Here is a 17,474-nt window from a genome sequence, read left to right on the forward strand (position 1 = left end):
TGGAGGGTGAAGTGTTGGGTGTTCAGGGGGACGCCCCTGCCTCCTGCCCTTCAGGAAGGTTATTTGTACCATCCAATCTGCACCGCAAAGTAATTAGGGAACATCACAACTGTGCTTGCTGGTCATCCAGGTGGTAAAGCAACTGCAGACCTCCTTTCTCGTCATTTTTGGTGGCCGGGGTGGCATCGGGATGTGATTGAACACGTGTTTTCTTGTATGGTGTGCGCGTGTTCTAAGGTATAGCATACCCGTCCGTCTGGTACTCTTCTTTCGCTACCTATTCCTAGCAGGCCATGGACACACTTGTCCCTAGATTTTATTACTGACCTACCAGTATCTTCAGGTGAGACTGTGGTTTTGATGGTTGTAGATAGGTTTAGTAAAATGGTTAATTTTGTCGCATTACCGGCACTTCTGAATGCCAAGACTCTTGCTCAGATATTTATTAATGAGCTCATAAAGCTTCACAGGGTTCCCTCCAATGTGGTGTCAGATCGGGGGATCCAGTTTGTTTCCAAGTTCTGGAAAGCGTTCTGTTTTCGACTGGGGGTGCAACTGTCCTTTTCCTCTGCCTTCCATCCTCCGTCGAATGGGCAGACCGAGCACATTAATCAGAATCTGGAAACTTAACTCAGGTGTTTTGTCTCCGAAAACCAGGAGGATTGGGCATCTTTCTTAGCGCTGGCAGAACTTGCTATTAATAATCATTGCCAAGAATCTACCGGCAGGTCATCGTTCTTTGGTGCATACAGTTTCCATCCACAGTTTGCAACTTTTAGTGTGGGAGGGGCTTTGAGAGTTCCTAAGGAGCAACATTTTGCTTTGTCGCTCTCCTCAGTGTGGTGGGGGGTTCTGAGTAATTTGAAGATCATGGGAGACAAGTACAAACATATGCTTGACAGGAAACACCAGGTCCGGACCTGAATGTGAATGGCTTTGTGTAGTTATCTACCAGGAATATCAAGTTGAAGGTTCCTTCCTGGAAGCTGGGACCTAGATTTATTGGTCCTTATAAACTAACCACCGTCATTAACCCAGCAGTGTTTCACCTTGAGATACCTCAGGCCCTTAAGATCCACAATGTCTTTCACAGGTCTCTGCTCAAGAGATATGTAGAACCTCTGGAGTCCTCTCCCCCACCTCACCTTCCAATCATGGTTGATGGTAATTTGGAGTTTCAGATTTTGAGGATTGTAGATTCTTGTCTTAAGTGTCGTTCCCTACAGTTCTTGGTGCACAGGAAGGGTTATGGTCCAGAGGAAAGGATGTGGTTTTCAGCATCAGAGGTGAATGCCCCCAGGCTGGTTCATTCATTCCACACCTCTTATCCTGAGAAACCTGGTCCTGAGTGTCCAGAGGCCACTCGTAGAAGGGGGTTACTGTAACGGATGTGTCAGATGCAACAGACAGTCGCTCTGCATCTGGCTGCAGAAGGTCTCTGCGTTTTGCATTGCAGACGCCTTCTTAATCCTTCTGACTTTTGGACCCAGCGGCAACCTCCCTCCTGCTCTGATAGACACACCTTGGCCTGGGTGTTTATAAACTCTGCTTCAGGGAATCACTGGTGATATTCACATTTTCCCTTGTGAAGGCTTGGAGCTATATCAGTCGGATTACGTTCTCTCTGGTGCCCTTGGAGGACAGTTGGCGTTACTACTCTGGTTTCTGCTCAAGCTAATTTTGTCCCCTTTGTTTGTCTGCCTTGTTGTCTTTAGTTTGTAGTGGGGTCTGACCAGTGCTCACCCCTCCTCCTCCCTATCTAGGACAAGCTCTCGGGACATCCAGGGCTTAGGTTCCTGCGATAGGTGTGGACCCTATATAGGGGTGGTAGGGTAGGCGGGGTGATATTAGATCTGCCTAGGGGTCTACACTCCCCAATTGCCTAGTGTTCGGGCTTCCTCCTCCTCTTACCTTTGTGTTGCACTTAGCCTTTCCTACACTTTGCGTGATATTATGTTTCACCAACCAGGGTATACCCAGAACAATTGGAGTGGGAAGGCTGTTCTGGAAATAACAAGGAATTATCTCACAATGAACAGACCCCACCCTCAGTCATAAATCATGTACAATCTGAGTCAGAGCTTTCTGTGCAAGGGGCATTACCCGAAAAGAGGATTCTGGGGAAGGTGGTCTCACCCACCTATCTTGAAGGCATCTATCAACACATATAGCCAATGGCATGGCAGCTGCCAAGGACTTGGGTTTCATACACTGCCAAGCTATCTTTCAGCCTTTCAGTAAGGCCCTGACAAAATTGGCTTCTAAGAGCCAGGTCATTACATTTGGTATCAGTTGCCCATCTGCAGAATTCGGAGCTATACGTCTCCACTGACCGATTCCCCTGCTGAAGGCGACGCAGCCTGGACTCAGCCAAGGAGATTTGGTCAGGATCATCATAGATGAGGGCTAGAGCCCCGAAAACACCTCAAGCAGCTTGGATTGTGTGCCTCTCCATTCTTCCTCCAGACTCTGGGACCTTTATTTCCAAATAAAATGCAAAATTTACTTTCATCTGAAAACAACTCCTTGGACCACTGAGCAACAGTCTAGGTCTTTTTCTCCTTGGCCCAGGTAAGACGCTTCTGGCGTTGTCTATTGGTCATGAGTGGCTTGACACAAGGAATGCAACACTTGTAGCCCATGTCCTGGATACCTCTGTGTGTGGTGGCTCTTGAAGCAATGACTCCAGCAGCAGTCCACTCCTTGTGAATCTCCCCCAAATTTTTGAATGGCCTTTTCTTAACAATCCTTTTAAGGCTCATGGGCCAAAGTACATATCAAAATATTTATTTTATTAAAATAAAAATACATCACAATACAATATCAAATAGAGGAAAGAATGCCCAGATATAATGGACATCCGGGGGTGGGCAGGTAAAGTTACAAAGGACACTATTAACAAGTGGACAGCCACAGAATCCATCAATCATACATATTCAATACATATTCAAATTGAAATTCATGCAATAAAGTGCATAGTGCAATAAATATGAACCCAAGTGGGTGTAAATACACAAACCAACAATAAAGTGCAAGATTATTAATATCTTCCTTATATGTATAAGAATTATAAAGAAAAGAGTAAATGGCAATGGTGGCTGTGGGTCCACCTAAGTAACTGAGTATATCATATAAGTCAAAATCAGAAAGAGGTGTCACAATGATAAAATAGTAGTAGAATATAATCCCTGCCAATTCCCCAGGGTCCACACAGATCCGACGCGTGTTTCGCCGATGGCTTTAACCAGATCCTGATTATATTGACTTGTTTTAAGGACATTACATCAAAGTTGGATCAGCCTGTAGTGTGTTTTTCCACTTTAATTTTGGGGGTGACTCCAAATCCAGGCCTCCATTGGTTAATAAATTTGATTTCCATTGATGATTTTTGTGTGATTTTGTTGTCAGCACATTCAACTTAGTACAGAACAAAGTATTCAATGAGAATATTTCCTTCATTCAGATCTAGAATGTGTTATTTAAGTGTTCCCTTTATTTTTTTGAGCAGTGTATATATATACATATATATATATATATATATACATATATATATATATATATATATATATATATATATATATATATATATATATATACAGTACAGACCAAAAGTTTGGACACCCTTCTGATTTATAGATTTTTTCTGTATTTTCATGACTATGAAAATTGTACATTCATACTGAAGGTCCGAATCTGAGTTATCTGAAGGACTCTGCAAAGCTCCTTCATCATCTTTCTTATGAAGGGGGTTCCTTGGTCTGTCAGAATGTCTTTTGGCATACGTGTTCAAGCAAAAATATGGACCAGCTCTCGGGCTATACTTTTACTGGACAAGTTCCTTAAGGGAACCGCTTTGGGGTACCAGGTCGCATAGTCCATAACGACCAGGATATATTGGGGGCCCCGAGCTGATTTAACTAAGGGGCCCACGAGGTCCATGGCAATCCTCTCAAAGGGAACCTCTATGACAGTTAGTGGGACTAAGTACAGTTCCCTTCCCCCACAAGTCCCAAAATAAAGAAAAATCACGGCCCAATATGACGGGGTGTATCAGGCCCTTCACTACCCTGACTTCATGGGACTGGGCACCACAGTCTGTCCCCACTGTCACTGTGGCCACAGGATAGTCCTTGGCATCACCATGGATGCACCAAATGCACACAGTTTTGGAAGGGATCAACTGGTGGGGAAGGGTAGCTCTGATCAAGGCTATCAGACTCCCGGAGTCCAACAGCACAAGCACTTTTACTCCATTAATTGACACTGCACATGCCTGCGGCCCCTTGCCGGGTTGACAGTCAACGCTACAGGCTGGATAGGCATAATAGGAGACCTGTCTGCCTAGGCTGCAGTCCATGGGCTCAGGGGATATTTGACACCTGGCGACTTCGTGTCCAGGGTTGTGACACCGCCAGCAGACTATATTTTTACCAACAGTCCTAACATCACCTTCGGTGGGAGTGGGACATCCCCCAGTGGTGGCTCTAGACCCCTTCCGTGCTGAACCAGCCCACTTTTAGGTATCCCAGTATGGAGAAATGACTGCATCCAGTTTCCCGAGGGATCTCTCAACTACCTGGTTCCTCTCTACCAGGCCGATGAAGTCATCTGCATTCTGGGGATCACCCTGGGCAACCCAGGTCTGTACTGGCTTGGGAAGGGAATGCATGAATCTGTCAATCACCACCCGCTCAACCATCTGGGCCAGAGTGGAGGACTCCGGTTGTAGTCACTTCTGAACGAGATGCAGTAGGTCAAACATCTGCAAGCAAGGGGGTTTGTCGCTAGCATACGCCCAGTGATGAACTCGTTGGGCTCTCACCGCCATATTTACTCCCAGGCATGCTAATATCTCTGTCTTTAGCTTGGGATACTCCTTAGCATCTTGCAGTGCCAAGTCGAAATATGTCTTTTGGGGTGCACCCGATAAATATGGTGCCAGAACCTCTGCCCACTGTCCTGGTGGAAGTGTCTCCCGATCAGCCACCCTCTCAAAAACAGTCAGAAATGCTTCTACATCATCCCCAGGGGTCATCTTCTGCATGGCCCGCCTTACCGCCTTCCTGATGTGAGAATCATTAGTTGACCCTGGGGGTGGGGCGGCCGTCCTGCTCTGGATGGCGTTTGCCAGAAGCTGTATCTGCTGTTGCGCCTCCTGCTTGTGCTGCTGCTGCGACTTTTGCTGCAACTGGATTTGCTGAAGCAACAGTTTGGTCGTCTCCTGGAGCTGCTGCTGCATGCTCTACTGGGCCTGCTACATGCTCTGCTAGCTCTGGACCTGGTGCTTAATGAGCGCCTCCATGCTGCCGGACTTACCTGGCTGGCTGCCGGCCTTAACCCAGGACATCCACTGGTCTTTGTGGCTGGTACACGTGTTCCTGGAATCCTGCATGCACTCTTACACCAACTGTGGCAAGACGACTCGCTCAGCTCTCCCTGAGGCAGACTCAGGACACACGTTCTCAGTTTACCTTCCTGCTGGTTTATTATATGGCATAAACTCATGCAGGGTTCCACAGGAAAAATAAACAAGACCCCTCTGGGTTAAACGGGAAAACAAAACAAAATATAGCTCAGTCCATTGGTGAGCGGGTTCTGCCCGCTATCTGTAGCGCAAACTGCACAGGCAAAGTTCTTGTAAAAAGCTCTGCAGCTTCCACAACACTGTCTGGAGACTTCACTCTCCAGACCACACTCCAGAGAAAAAAAAAGGGACTGAGCATTTACACATTGCTCAGCCACACCCTGAGGGGAGGTAGGGGGAATGGCGTCCCGCCCTCTTTGCCATTCCCATAAAACCGCACACCCTTTAACAGAGTAAACCCACCAGCATATAACCTGCTGGCAGAAATAAAGTAGGTATTAGTTCACACAGGAGAGCATCCTGAGTGACACATACCTCCCCTCACATATAAAACCAGTGACACTGTCACAATATGTATATATCTCAAAATATATATTAAATTAACTTTTTGATGATATTCAAATGATAATAATACATTTGTGAGACCTAGTCCCAGTAAGTTAGTATGTTAGTGTAGTGAGTACAATTGGGGGAGAAAGGTTGGACAGAATGGACCTAGGTCTTTATTCAACCTATGTTACTATGAGAAGCACTTGTTTATAGAACCTACACCTGTCACTATATCCCAATGGTCCTATCTGGTATGTGGCTCCGCAAAGTCTGGAACATAGATCCGTGTGGATGTTTTGAAGTCAAGAAGAACATAATTAGAAAGGGACAGAAAAAGGTTGTCACACAGACCTCTTGTTTAATATTCGTACTGACCTTTTCACAGGAGGTGGTTGCATCACAGCGGAATGGGGGTGGCGTAGAATAACTGGGAGGAAGAGATTGTCAGCTTTTCTTTCCGTGGCACTCATTCACATTTCATAGTGAAGCCATGCTCCTATGCTTGAAATGAGGATGACACGTCCCCATTCAGTAGCTGGTCTAAGAGATTAGTCTACCGATCATCTCCGCTGCATCACCCTGGCCGGACAGCCCATCAACATTGTCATGCTCGCTATACTTCTTGTGCTGAATGGTAAAATCATACTGCTATAGAGCCAAGCTTCACCGAAGTGATTTAACATTTTCACTGGTGCAGCCAGCTGAGAGGGTTGTGGTTGATCACTATAGTGGAGTTGCATCTGTACAAGTGGGGCTGCAGCTTCCACAGGGCCAACACTATGGTGAGACATTTCTTCTCCACATTTGGCATATGCCAGATTCTCAGGACAAGCGCTTTCCATTGAGGAACATCACCATATGCTCTTCCACCATCCCGCACTGGCGCCAGTCTGGACTACAAACCACTGAGTGAAGTCTGGCGCTTTTAGAACTGGAGAACTGGCAGGGGCAGCTTTGTGCGCTGTGAAGGACAACTCAAAGTCAGCCGTCGACTGTTTGTGGCAGCTTCTTTTTTGTGAGGTCTGTCAGAGGCTGTTGCAGTGCCCTTTTTCCTCACATCTCCTCCAGTCCCTTTCCCCGGCTGTCACCACGCACCTAACTAAAATATTTAATCTCTCTCTTTTATCTGGCATCTTTCCCTCCTCATTTAAATACACCAGCATGCACACATTACTTAAAAAAACACCCTCGACCAGAACTGTGCTCCTAACTACAGACCTGACTCTAATCTTCCCTTTGTTTCTAATTTCCTGGAACACTTGGTCCACTCCTGTTTGATCCACTATCTCTCAGATAACTTTTCTTGACCCTTTACAATCTGGTACCTGTTCTTTACACTCTACTGAAACTGCCCACTCTTTACACTCTACTGAAACTGCCCTCACTAAAGTCTCTAATGATCTACCAACAGCTAAATCTAAAGGTCACTGCTCCCTTCCGATTCTCCTGGATCTCTCTCCAGCATTTGACACTGTGGATCATCAGCTCCTGCTCACTATGCTCTCTCTATTGGTCTCAATGATATCTTTCTCTCCTGGTTCTCATTATACCACTCTGACCCCTCCTTCACTGTGTCTTTTGCTGGCTCCTCTTCCCCTTACTATCGGGGTTCCTCAGGGCTCAGTCCTAGGCCCCCTTCCTCTTTTCGTTATATACACACGACCTGACCTGACCTGACCTCATGCCTGCATTACTACAAAATACCAGTGATTGTCTTTCGCTGTCTCTAATGTTAAGTCTTTACTCTGTCTAAAACCGAATCTGTCAAAAACTGAACTCTTTGTGTTTCCTCCCTCCCACTAACCTACCTATGCCCAATATTGCCATTTCCGTGTGTGGTTCTACCATTACTCCCCAGAAACATCCAGGTGAGTCATTCTTGATTCAGATTTTTCATTCACCCCCTACATCCAATCACTCAATCATGTCACCTACACCTCAAAAATATCTCTGGAATTTGACCTTTTCTTACCTTTGACTCTGCAAAAACTCCTAGTGTAGCTCTTATTCATTCTCGTCTGGACTATTGCAACTCTACTGATTGGTCTACCTCTTACTAAAGTCTCCCCTCTCAAATCCGTCCTGAATGCAGCAGCCAGGATCATATTCCTCTCCAACCGCTGCTCATATTCCTCTCCAACCGCTGCACTGATGCATCTACCCTGTGCCAGTCATTGCACTGGTTGCCCATCCACTACAGAGTTCAATACAAACTTATCACACTCAGCCACAAAGCTCTCCACAGTTCTGCACCACCCTACATCTCTTCCCTTATCTCTTTCTGTCTATCACCCTACCCGTGCCATCCATTCTGCTAATGACCTAAGACTAATATCCTCAATAATCCAAACCTCCCACTCCCATCTCCAAGATTTCTAGTGTGCTGCGCCAATTCTTTGGAATGCATTACTCTGGGCAATTCAATTAATCCCCAATATCCATATTTTTAAGCATACCCTAAAAAACGCATTTCTTTAGACTGGCCTATCACCTCACCTCACTTATCTAACCATCCCTATTTTGCCCATATAAAACTTTCTTCAAAATCAGTAACCTCGTAGCATCTGCTCACACACCCTCCTTTCACTTATTAGTCCTCTTTGTCTGTACTTGAACTGATTCAGGCTGGTGACTGGTTAATGCAGCATTATATGAATTTCCACTATGTATTTTATTGATGGACAGACCATTCAATACAAGCATTTTTTACCATTCACCTTTCTTGTCTCCTCTATTTCCTCATAGATTGTAAGCTTGCGAGCAGGGCCTTTACTCCTTTTGATATCTGTTGATTTTAGTGTTGTTCCGTAATATCTTTATTGTCTGTACAAGTCCGCTCTAAAATGTAAAGTGCTGCTTAAGATGTTGGCGCTATAGAAATAAAAATTATTATTATTATTATGAAATACCAAATTTGCTATTTTTGAGGCCCATTCTACGCTGTTTATATTTGAGACCCTTTTAGTAAATGTTTCCTAATGTTTGTTTTTTTTAACTGTACTTGTAAACTGTATATATATTGCTTATCTCACTCCATTTGTCTTGTTAACAGAGTGGTCCAAACAAAGAAGAGATCATTGCCTTACACACAAGGAAGATTTTTTTTGCTATAGCTGCTGTCAATCCATATCTTAAATTATATATTCATTCATTTTTACTATCCCCCCCTTAACAGGTGCTTCTAAGAAGTCAGATGGTTGGGTTGGCCTTGGATGCTGTGAACTAGCAATTGCGGCAGAGTGCCGACGAACCTGCAAACAGGTTAGATAGCACCGTTATTTTTCTCTGTTGTATCAATAGGGTTTTCAGTCCTGAAAAAACAAAGCACATAGTTTATACTATCAGTCTTTTTTTGCGCAGAACAGCAATAAGCCACTGATAGAGTTTCATTCGAGTGCCTGTATAATTAATAGTGATGAGCGAGCACTAAAATGCTTGAGTATTTGTAACTCAAATCAGGCAGGTCAGACGCTCGGACGGACTTGATTCGAGCAACGAGTATAATGGGAGTCAATGGGAAACTCGAATATTGTTTTGGCAGACCCTAGCAGAAGGTCTGGAGGGGGGCAGGAAATTGCTGAAATGGATGGAAACGGCACTCAAATGTAATGGGAACAGCATGGGGAAGACACCTGGACGCATCTCTGACCCTCTGGTCGCTGCTGGGAAGTAAATAAATAATGAATTTAAAATAATGAAGTGGGGTCTCCCCTATTTTTGAAAACCAACCAAGGTAAAGCAGACAGCTGGAGGCTGATATTATCAGGCTGGGAAGTTCCATGTATATTGGCCCTTCCCAAACTAAAAATACCAGCCCACAGCCACCCCATAATTGGCACATCACATTAGATGTCCCAACTCTGGTGCTTCATCTCAGCTCTTCCAGATTGCACTGGTGCGGTGGCAATCGACATAATGGTAGTTGGGTTTGATGACAACTGTGATTTGTCAAAAATCACAGAGTCCATCGGTCCCGGGGATTAGTAATGAAGAGGTGTTTATCAGACACCCCCATTACTAACTCAATAAGTAACAGTAAGTAAAAAGAGAAAACACACAGAAAAAAATATTTTATTTGAATCAACTCTCCCCCACACTATCCCTCGTTAACCAATTTATTAAAAAAATGTTCCCACAATGCTCCTCCGCCGTAAACCACATTCCTCGATGTCTTCTTTATATGTGAATAGCAGTAAAGTGCTGCTATTCCACCCCAGCCACCTCAAAACCTATTACCCCATTTGGCACCGCACTAGGGCAATCAGGAAGAGCCTCATGTGAGCCAGTTTCTTTATAGCGCTTGATGGTTTTTGCAACTGCACTTGGGGACACTTTCAAAGTTTTCTCAATTTTTCGGACTGACTGACCTTCATTTCTTAAAGTAATGATGGCCACTCTTTTTTCTTTACTTAGCTGCTTTTTTCTCGCCATAATACAAATTCTAACAGTCTATTCAGTAGGACTATCAGCTGTGTATCCACCTGACTTCTGCACAACACAACTGATGATCCCAACCCCATTTATAAGGCAAGAAATCCCACTTATTAAACCTGACAGGGCACACCTGTGAAGTGAAAACCATTTCCGGTGACTACCTCTTGAAGCTCATCAAGAGAATGCCAAGAGTGTGCAAAGCAGTCATCAAAGCAAAAGGTGGCTACTTTGAGGTACCAAGAATATAAGACATATTTTCAGTTGTTTCACACTTTTTTTGTTAAGTATATAATTCCACATGTGTTAATTCATAGTTTTGATGCCTTCAGTGTGAATGTACAATTTTCATAGTCAGGAAAATACAGAAAAATCTTTAAATGAGAAGGTGTGTCCAAACTTTTGGTCTGTACTGTATATATATTAAAGTTTAAATAACCCCCCTTTCGCCCCATTCAAAATTAAATAATAATAAAAAAAAAGCCCACATAGACATATTTGGTATCGCCGCTTTCAGAATCGCCCGATCTATCAATATAAAAAAAGAATTAATCCGATCGGTAAACGGCGTAATGAGAAAAAAATTCTAAAAGCCAGAATTATGTTTTTTTGGTCGCCGCAATATTGCAATAAAATGCAATAACAGGCGATCAAAACATTGGATCTAACCTAAAATGGTTTCAGCTCTGCACCCAAAAAATAAGCCATAACCCGGCCCCAGAACCCTGAAAAATGGAGACACCATGGATCTCGGAAAATGGCACCATTTTTTTTTTAACCAAATTTTGGATTTTTTTTCACCACTTAAATAAAAAAGAACCTATACATGTATGGTGTCTACAAACATCGTAATGACCTAGAGAATAATAATGACAGGTCAGTTTTAGCATTCAGTGATCGTGTTAATAAAAAGAAAACAAAAAACAACTGTGGAATTGCATTTTTTAAGCAAATTCGCCGCACTTGGAATTTTTTTCCTGCTTTCCAGTACACAATATGGTAAAACCAGTGATGTTTTTCAAAAGTACAACTTGTCCCACAAAAAATAAACCCTTACATGGCCATATTGACCGAAAAATAAAAAAGAAATGGCTCTGGGAAGAAGGGGAGCAATAAGCGAAAACACAAAAACGGAAAGTGCCATCTTTTAACTTTTTATTACATTACATGGATCTTGTGGATATGTGAACACCCAATTTCTTTAGGCAACATATTGCTTGGACAATTTCAGGAGTCGGAAAAAAAGATATACGCAAGTTGTTCAGTGCGAGCTACTTCTCTTTCCCTTTTTTCACAATTCATTACCAGGCACACTTCATCATCCTCAATGCACCCCTCTCCCAATTAATTATATTTACATGCACCCCTCTTCCCCAATTAATTTTGTCATCTCCTCTCTCTCTACCACCCCACTTCATCATTATTTACTCTCCCCCACCCCCAATTCATCATCATCTGTTGTCCACCTCTCTCAATTCATTATCATTTGCTCTCCCCACACCCACCCTCAATTCATCATTATTTGTGCTCCCCCGTCCCTCCATTCATTATTTGCTCTCCCCGTCCTCCACTCCAAATTCATTTGCTCTCCACACCCCCACTCCCAGTTCATCATCTGCACTCCTCACTCCAGGTTCATCATATGCTCTCCCCACGCCCCACTCCCAGTTCATTTTGTGCTCTCCCCACTCCCAGTTCATCATGTGCTCTCCCTAACCCCCACTCCCAGTTCATCATGTGCTCTCCCCACCCCGAATCCCAGTTCCTTATATGCTCTCCCAGTTCATTATATGCTCTCCCCACCCCCCACTCCCAGTTCATCATGTGCTCTCCCCACTCCCAGTTCATCATGTGCTCTCCCCACTCCCAGTTCATCGTGTGTTCTTCCCACCCCCCACTTCCAGTTCATCATGTGCTCTCCCACCCCTAAACCCAGTTCATCATGTGCTCTCCCCATCCCCAGTTCATCATGTGCTCTCCCCACTCCCAGTTCATCATGTGCTCTCCCCAATTCCAGCTCATCATATGCTCCTCCCACTCCCAGTTTATCATGGGCTCCCCCACACCCCAAGACCATTTAATTAATTCTATTAAAAAAAAGTTTTCCATACTTACCTTACTGGCATCCTGGCACTCATTGCCGGTGAGTACGTGATGACGTCATCGCGTACACGCTATCTCCAGCGCGACACAGAAGAGAGAAATCCAAAATTAGTCAGCAGCATGACAAAAATAAGTGAGACACGGCTCCAGAATAGGAGCTGCGTGAATCACCTACAAAACCAACTCTGATTGGGAAACATGGTAAATAGGAGAAAAGACCTAGTTCAATGGTTATGAATATGCAAAATAGTATTAAAGATCATTAAAAATATAGAAATTTGTAAACGGAATATAATAGAAGAAACAGACAGTAGTCCTACACAGCAAACAGCAACACCACCAAAATAGTAATGCTTTAAAAGACAAGTGCCAGTGAGGCAGACTACCCCACCAAATATGCCCCAAAAGAGTCAGTAATTGGATAGCAAGTGCAAATAATCCCAATTGTGATCAGAGTATGGGGTATAAAGGGGGGGAATCTTACACATGTGGGGCTGAAACTGCTGGTGGACAATGGAGGGAAGAGTGGAACGCCGACGTGCGTTTCGCATTGTAAAACAACGCTTTCTCAAGGGTCAGGAGAGTATGCATAACAGAAGAGGCAGAGGGAATCCCTTGAAGCTGCATGCCTGAGTTCCCTGCCCTGAGATGTACTACGCCGGTGGCATGCCAGCATGCGGTACCCGGGGCCCGGTGATCAGAAGCACAAGGTGGGGCCCAGGACCGGGCTCCCGCTCTTTATTGTTGTTCATCGGCCCCATACAGGAGAAAGGGCTGTAATACCCTGATGGCAGCCCTGGTCATGTGATTTACTTCTGCCTGACGACAAGATGCTCATTGGCAGGGGGGATATTTTGGCGGTTTCAAGTACAGCTACTTAACCCTCTTGCATGCCTGTTACCGAGCTGAAAGAAAAACATTGTCACAACTGCCCGGCCCTATGGCTGAAGTTTTGTATTGTCGGAGGGTGGTTGCCTAACTAACACTAGATGGATATCGGTCTTAATGTGATGCAATATATTAGTTATTGGATTTGAAATGGATTGAATATTTTAATTAGTATTTATTAACTTAATTGTAACCCTAAATAAACACCACAGCTTTTTATGCCAAGTTCTGTTTTATGTGTTGTTATTTCGTCCGGCTTTGGGGTGCAGCTATGATCCCATGCTTATCGTATACTTGCGGTCATATAACCGCTGTTTCCGGCTCTGACACGAGAGAATCCTTCCAGTGCACAGTAACGGCAATTGAAGGATTTACAAATCTGCAGTCACATAGAGTGACTGCAGATCTGTCATTTTAGACTGGTAATTAGTGTTGAGCATTCCGATACTGAAATATCAGGTATCGGCCGATATTCGCGGTATCGGAGTTCCGATACTGAGTTCCGATACTTTTACAATATCGAATACCGGAATCGGAAGTTCACATAATGCCTGCGATCTGCAGTGTCTCTGAAGGATGACAAGCTGGATGGCAGCGCTCAGCTGCGATCCAGCCTGTCATCAGAATGCCATCCCAGCGTGGGAGAATTCTCCTGCTCAAGCGCTGACATTACATTATCTCCCTTACATTACAATTAAATGGAATAGCAGGAATTAATATTTTTTTAAGACGTTAATGCCACAGCCATGGTGGTTGTGGCATTACAGTGGTTGCCCAAATCGATGGGAACAGTGCTCACAGTGAAACATGAAAAGCCGGCAATTCATCAGCGGCATATACCGGTACCCGACAATTTAGAACAGAAAGAATAGAGCTTCACACATAGATTAGATAGATAGAAACATGTCAGTCACAAATATAATAAGTACAGTGACAGTGTTGGTTACTGTACTTGTCATTTAGTGTTAAAGGATTTATTTAAAAAAATAATAGTGTTTTCATGCACCGTCTCTTTAAAAAAGCCGGCCGGTAATTCAGCATTTGTACCCGACAATTTAGAACAGAAAGATAGAGCATCACACATACATTAGATAGATAGAAACATGTCAGTCACATATATAATAAGTACAGTGACAGTGTTGGTTACTGTACTTGTCATTTAGTGTTAAAATAAAGGATTTATTAAAAAAAAAATTGGTGTGGGGTTCCCTGTAATTTTAGTCTCTAGCGGAGGTTAAGCAGACGGCTGTGGCAGATGTTTGAAGCCTGGGAAGGGGGTAACACCCACGGAACTTCCCAGGCTACTAATATCAGCCCCCAGCTGAATACCTAGCCTTTACTAGCTATTAAAATGGGGGACCCCAAAAAAATGATGTGGGGTCCCCCCTATTTTAATGGCTAGCAAAGGCTAGGCAGACAGCCGGGGGCTGATATTAATAGCCCAGGAAGGGTGCCATGAATATTGGCCCCTCCCAGGCTAGAAACACCAGCCGTCAGCCGCCCCAGAAATGGCGCATCCATTTTTTAATTATTTCAGGAAATTCATGAAATAATTAAAAAAAAAATTGATGTGGGGCTTCGCCCTATATTTGTGTCCAGCCAGGTACAGCAGGCAGGAACGGGGTGCCCCCAACCACCAGCTGTCTATTTGTACCTGGCCGGACACAACAAATACAGGGAAGCCCTTTTTTTTTAATTATTTCATGAATTTCATGAAATAATTTAAAAAAAATTGATGTGGGGCTTCGCACTATATTTGTGTCCAGCCAGGTACAGCAGGCAGGAACGGGCTGCCCCCAACCACCAGCTGCCTATTTGTACCTGGCCGGACACAACAATATAGGGAAGCCCTTTTTTTGTTAATTATTTCATGAAATAATTAAAAAAAAATTGACGTGGGGCTTCGCACTATATTTGTGTCCAGCCAGGTACAGCAGGCAGGAACGGGCTGCCCCCAACCACCAGCTGCCTATTTGTACCTGGCCGGACACAAAAATATAGGGAAGCCCTTTTTTTTTTAAATTATTTCATGAAATAATTTAAAAAAAATTGACTTGGGGCTTCGCACTATATTTGTGTCCAGCCAGGTACAGCAGGCAGGAACGGGCTGCCCCCAACCACCAGCTGCCTATTTGCACCTGGCCGGACACAACAATATAGGGAAGCCCTTTTTTTTTAAATTATTTCATGAATTTCCTGAAATAATTAAAAAAAATTGACGTGGGGCTTCGCACTATATTTGTGTCCAGCCAGGTACAGCAGGCAGGAACGGGCTGCCCCCAACCACCAGCTGCGTATTTGTACCTGGTTGGACACAACAATATAGGGAAGCCCTTTTTTTCTTAATTATTTCATGAATTTCATGAAATAATTTAAAAAAAAAATACGTGGGGCTTCGCCTATTTTTGTGTCCAGCCAGGTACAACTAGGCAGCTGGGGGCTGGAATCTGCAGCGCAGGGAGGCTCAAGCTTTCTGCCCCCCCCCCCCCGCTGCAAATTGCAAAGTGTCCGCAGTGACACCGGAAAATGGCGCGTTCATAGAAGCGCCATCTTCTGGCGCTGTACCCAACTCATCCAGGGCCCTGGTGCAGTGGCTCACTGGGTAATAAAGGGGTTAGGGCCAGCTTGGTATTATCAGCTGGCCCTAAGCCCGAAATTCATGGGGTCACGCCAATATTAGACATGACCGCCATGAATTTCTAGTAAAGTATTTAAAAAAAAACACAACACCCAGAATAAAGTCCTTTAATTGAAATAAACACACAATTCTTTATTGTTCTAAATTAAACCATACTTACCATCACGCCCATTCCAGCTGAAGCCAACGATCTCCTGCAATAAAAGAAAAATAATAAACCAACATCATCCTTACCTTTCCATGGTTCCCAGGACAGCTCCAGCTCTGCTACATCGAGATGACAGGCTGGACCGCAGCAGAAAGCTGCCATCCAGCCAGTCATCCCGCAGTCACTGAGAAGCGCAGGCATGCTTGCGCTACTCAGGGTCAGGCTGTGACGGCATCCAGATGAGCCGAGTCTCTCACGCTCACCGCATGCGCAGGAGAATTCTCCCACGCTGTCAGTGACGTGCATGAGGTGAGCTGAGTTCATTGTCGGCTCATCTGGATGCTGTCCTGGGAACCATCGAAAGGTAAGGATGATGTTGGTTTATTATTTTTCTTTTATTGCAGGAGACATTGGCTTCAGCTGGAATGTGCGTGATGGTAAGTATGGTTTAATTTAGAACAATAAAGAATTGTGTGTTTATTTCAATTAAAGGACTTTATTCTGGGTGTTTGTGTTGTTTTTAACTTTGACTATGGGGTTAGTAATGGGGGTGTCTTATAGACGCCTCTCCATTACTAACCTGGGCTTGATGTCAGCTGGCATTATAAGCTGACATCAACCCCAGCCCTATTACCCCACTGCCACCGCTACAGGGCAGTGGGAAGAGCGAGGCTAAGTGCCAGAATTGGCGCATCCTAGGGATGCGCTATTTCTGGGGCGGCTGACGGCTGGTGTTTCTAGCCTGGGAGGGGGCCAATATTCATGGCACCCTTCCTGGGCTATTAATATCAGCCCCCAGCTGTCTGCCTAGCCTTTGCTAGCTATTAAAATAGGGGGGACCCCATGTTATTTTTTTGGGGGGGTTCCCCATTTTAATAGCTAGTAAAGGCTAGGTATTCAGCTGGGGGCTGATATTAGTAGCCTGAGAAGCTCCGTGGGTATAACCCCCTTCCCAGGCTTCAAACATCTGCCACAGCCGTCTGCTTAACCTCCGCTAGAGACTAAATTTACAGGGAACCCCACGCCAACTTTTTTTTTAATAAATCCTTTATTTTAACACTAAATGACAAGTACAGTAACCAACACTGTCACTGTACTTATTATATATGTGACTGACATGTTTCTATCTATCTAATCTATGTGTGATGCTCTATCTTTCTGTTCTAAATTGTCGGGTACTGCTGCTGAATTGCCGGCCAGCATTTTTAAAGAGACGGTGCATGAAAACACTATTATTTTTTAAAATAAATCCTTTAACACTAAATGACAAGTACAGTAACCATCACTGTCACTGTACTTATTATATATGTGACTGACATGTTTCTATCTATCTAATCTATGTGTGAAGCTCT

At 44.2% G+C, this 17,474-nt stretch overlaps 1 protein-coding gene across 3 annotated transcripts in view; it reads left to right on the plus strand.

Annotated features, from left to right (window-relative positions):
• The window catches only part of RECK (reversion inducing cysteine rich protein with kazal motifs), a 677,252-nt gene that overhangs the window by 168,232 nt on the left and 491,546 nt on the right, over positions 1-17,474 (plus strand). For all 3 annotated transcript variants that reach the window (XM_073678381.1, XM_073678382.1, XM_073678383.1), the window contains exon 5: positions 9,090-9,175. In XM_073678381.1, the coding sequence (XP_073534482.1) occupies positions 9,090-9,175 (86 nt within the window). The remainder of the gene's footprint in view (positions 1-9,089; positions 9,176-17,474) is intronic.

This window comes from Phyllobates terribilis, unplaced genomic scaffold (genome assembly GCF_046119375.1).
Source record: "Phyllobates terribilis strain yellow unplaced genomic scaffold, ASM4611937v1 Scaffold_4__5_contigs__length_816908805, whole genome shotgun sequence".
NCBI classification, from domain to species: Eukaryota; Metazoa; Chordata; class Amphibia; order Anura; family Dendrobatidae; genus Phyllobates; species Phyllobates terribilis.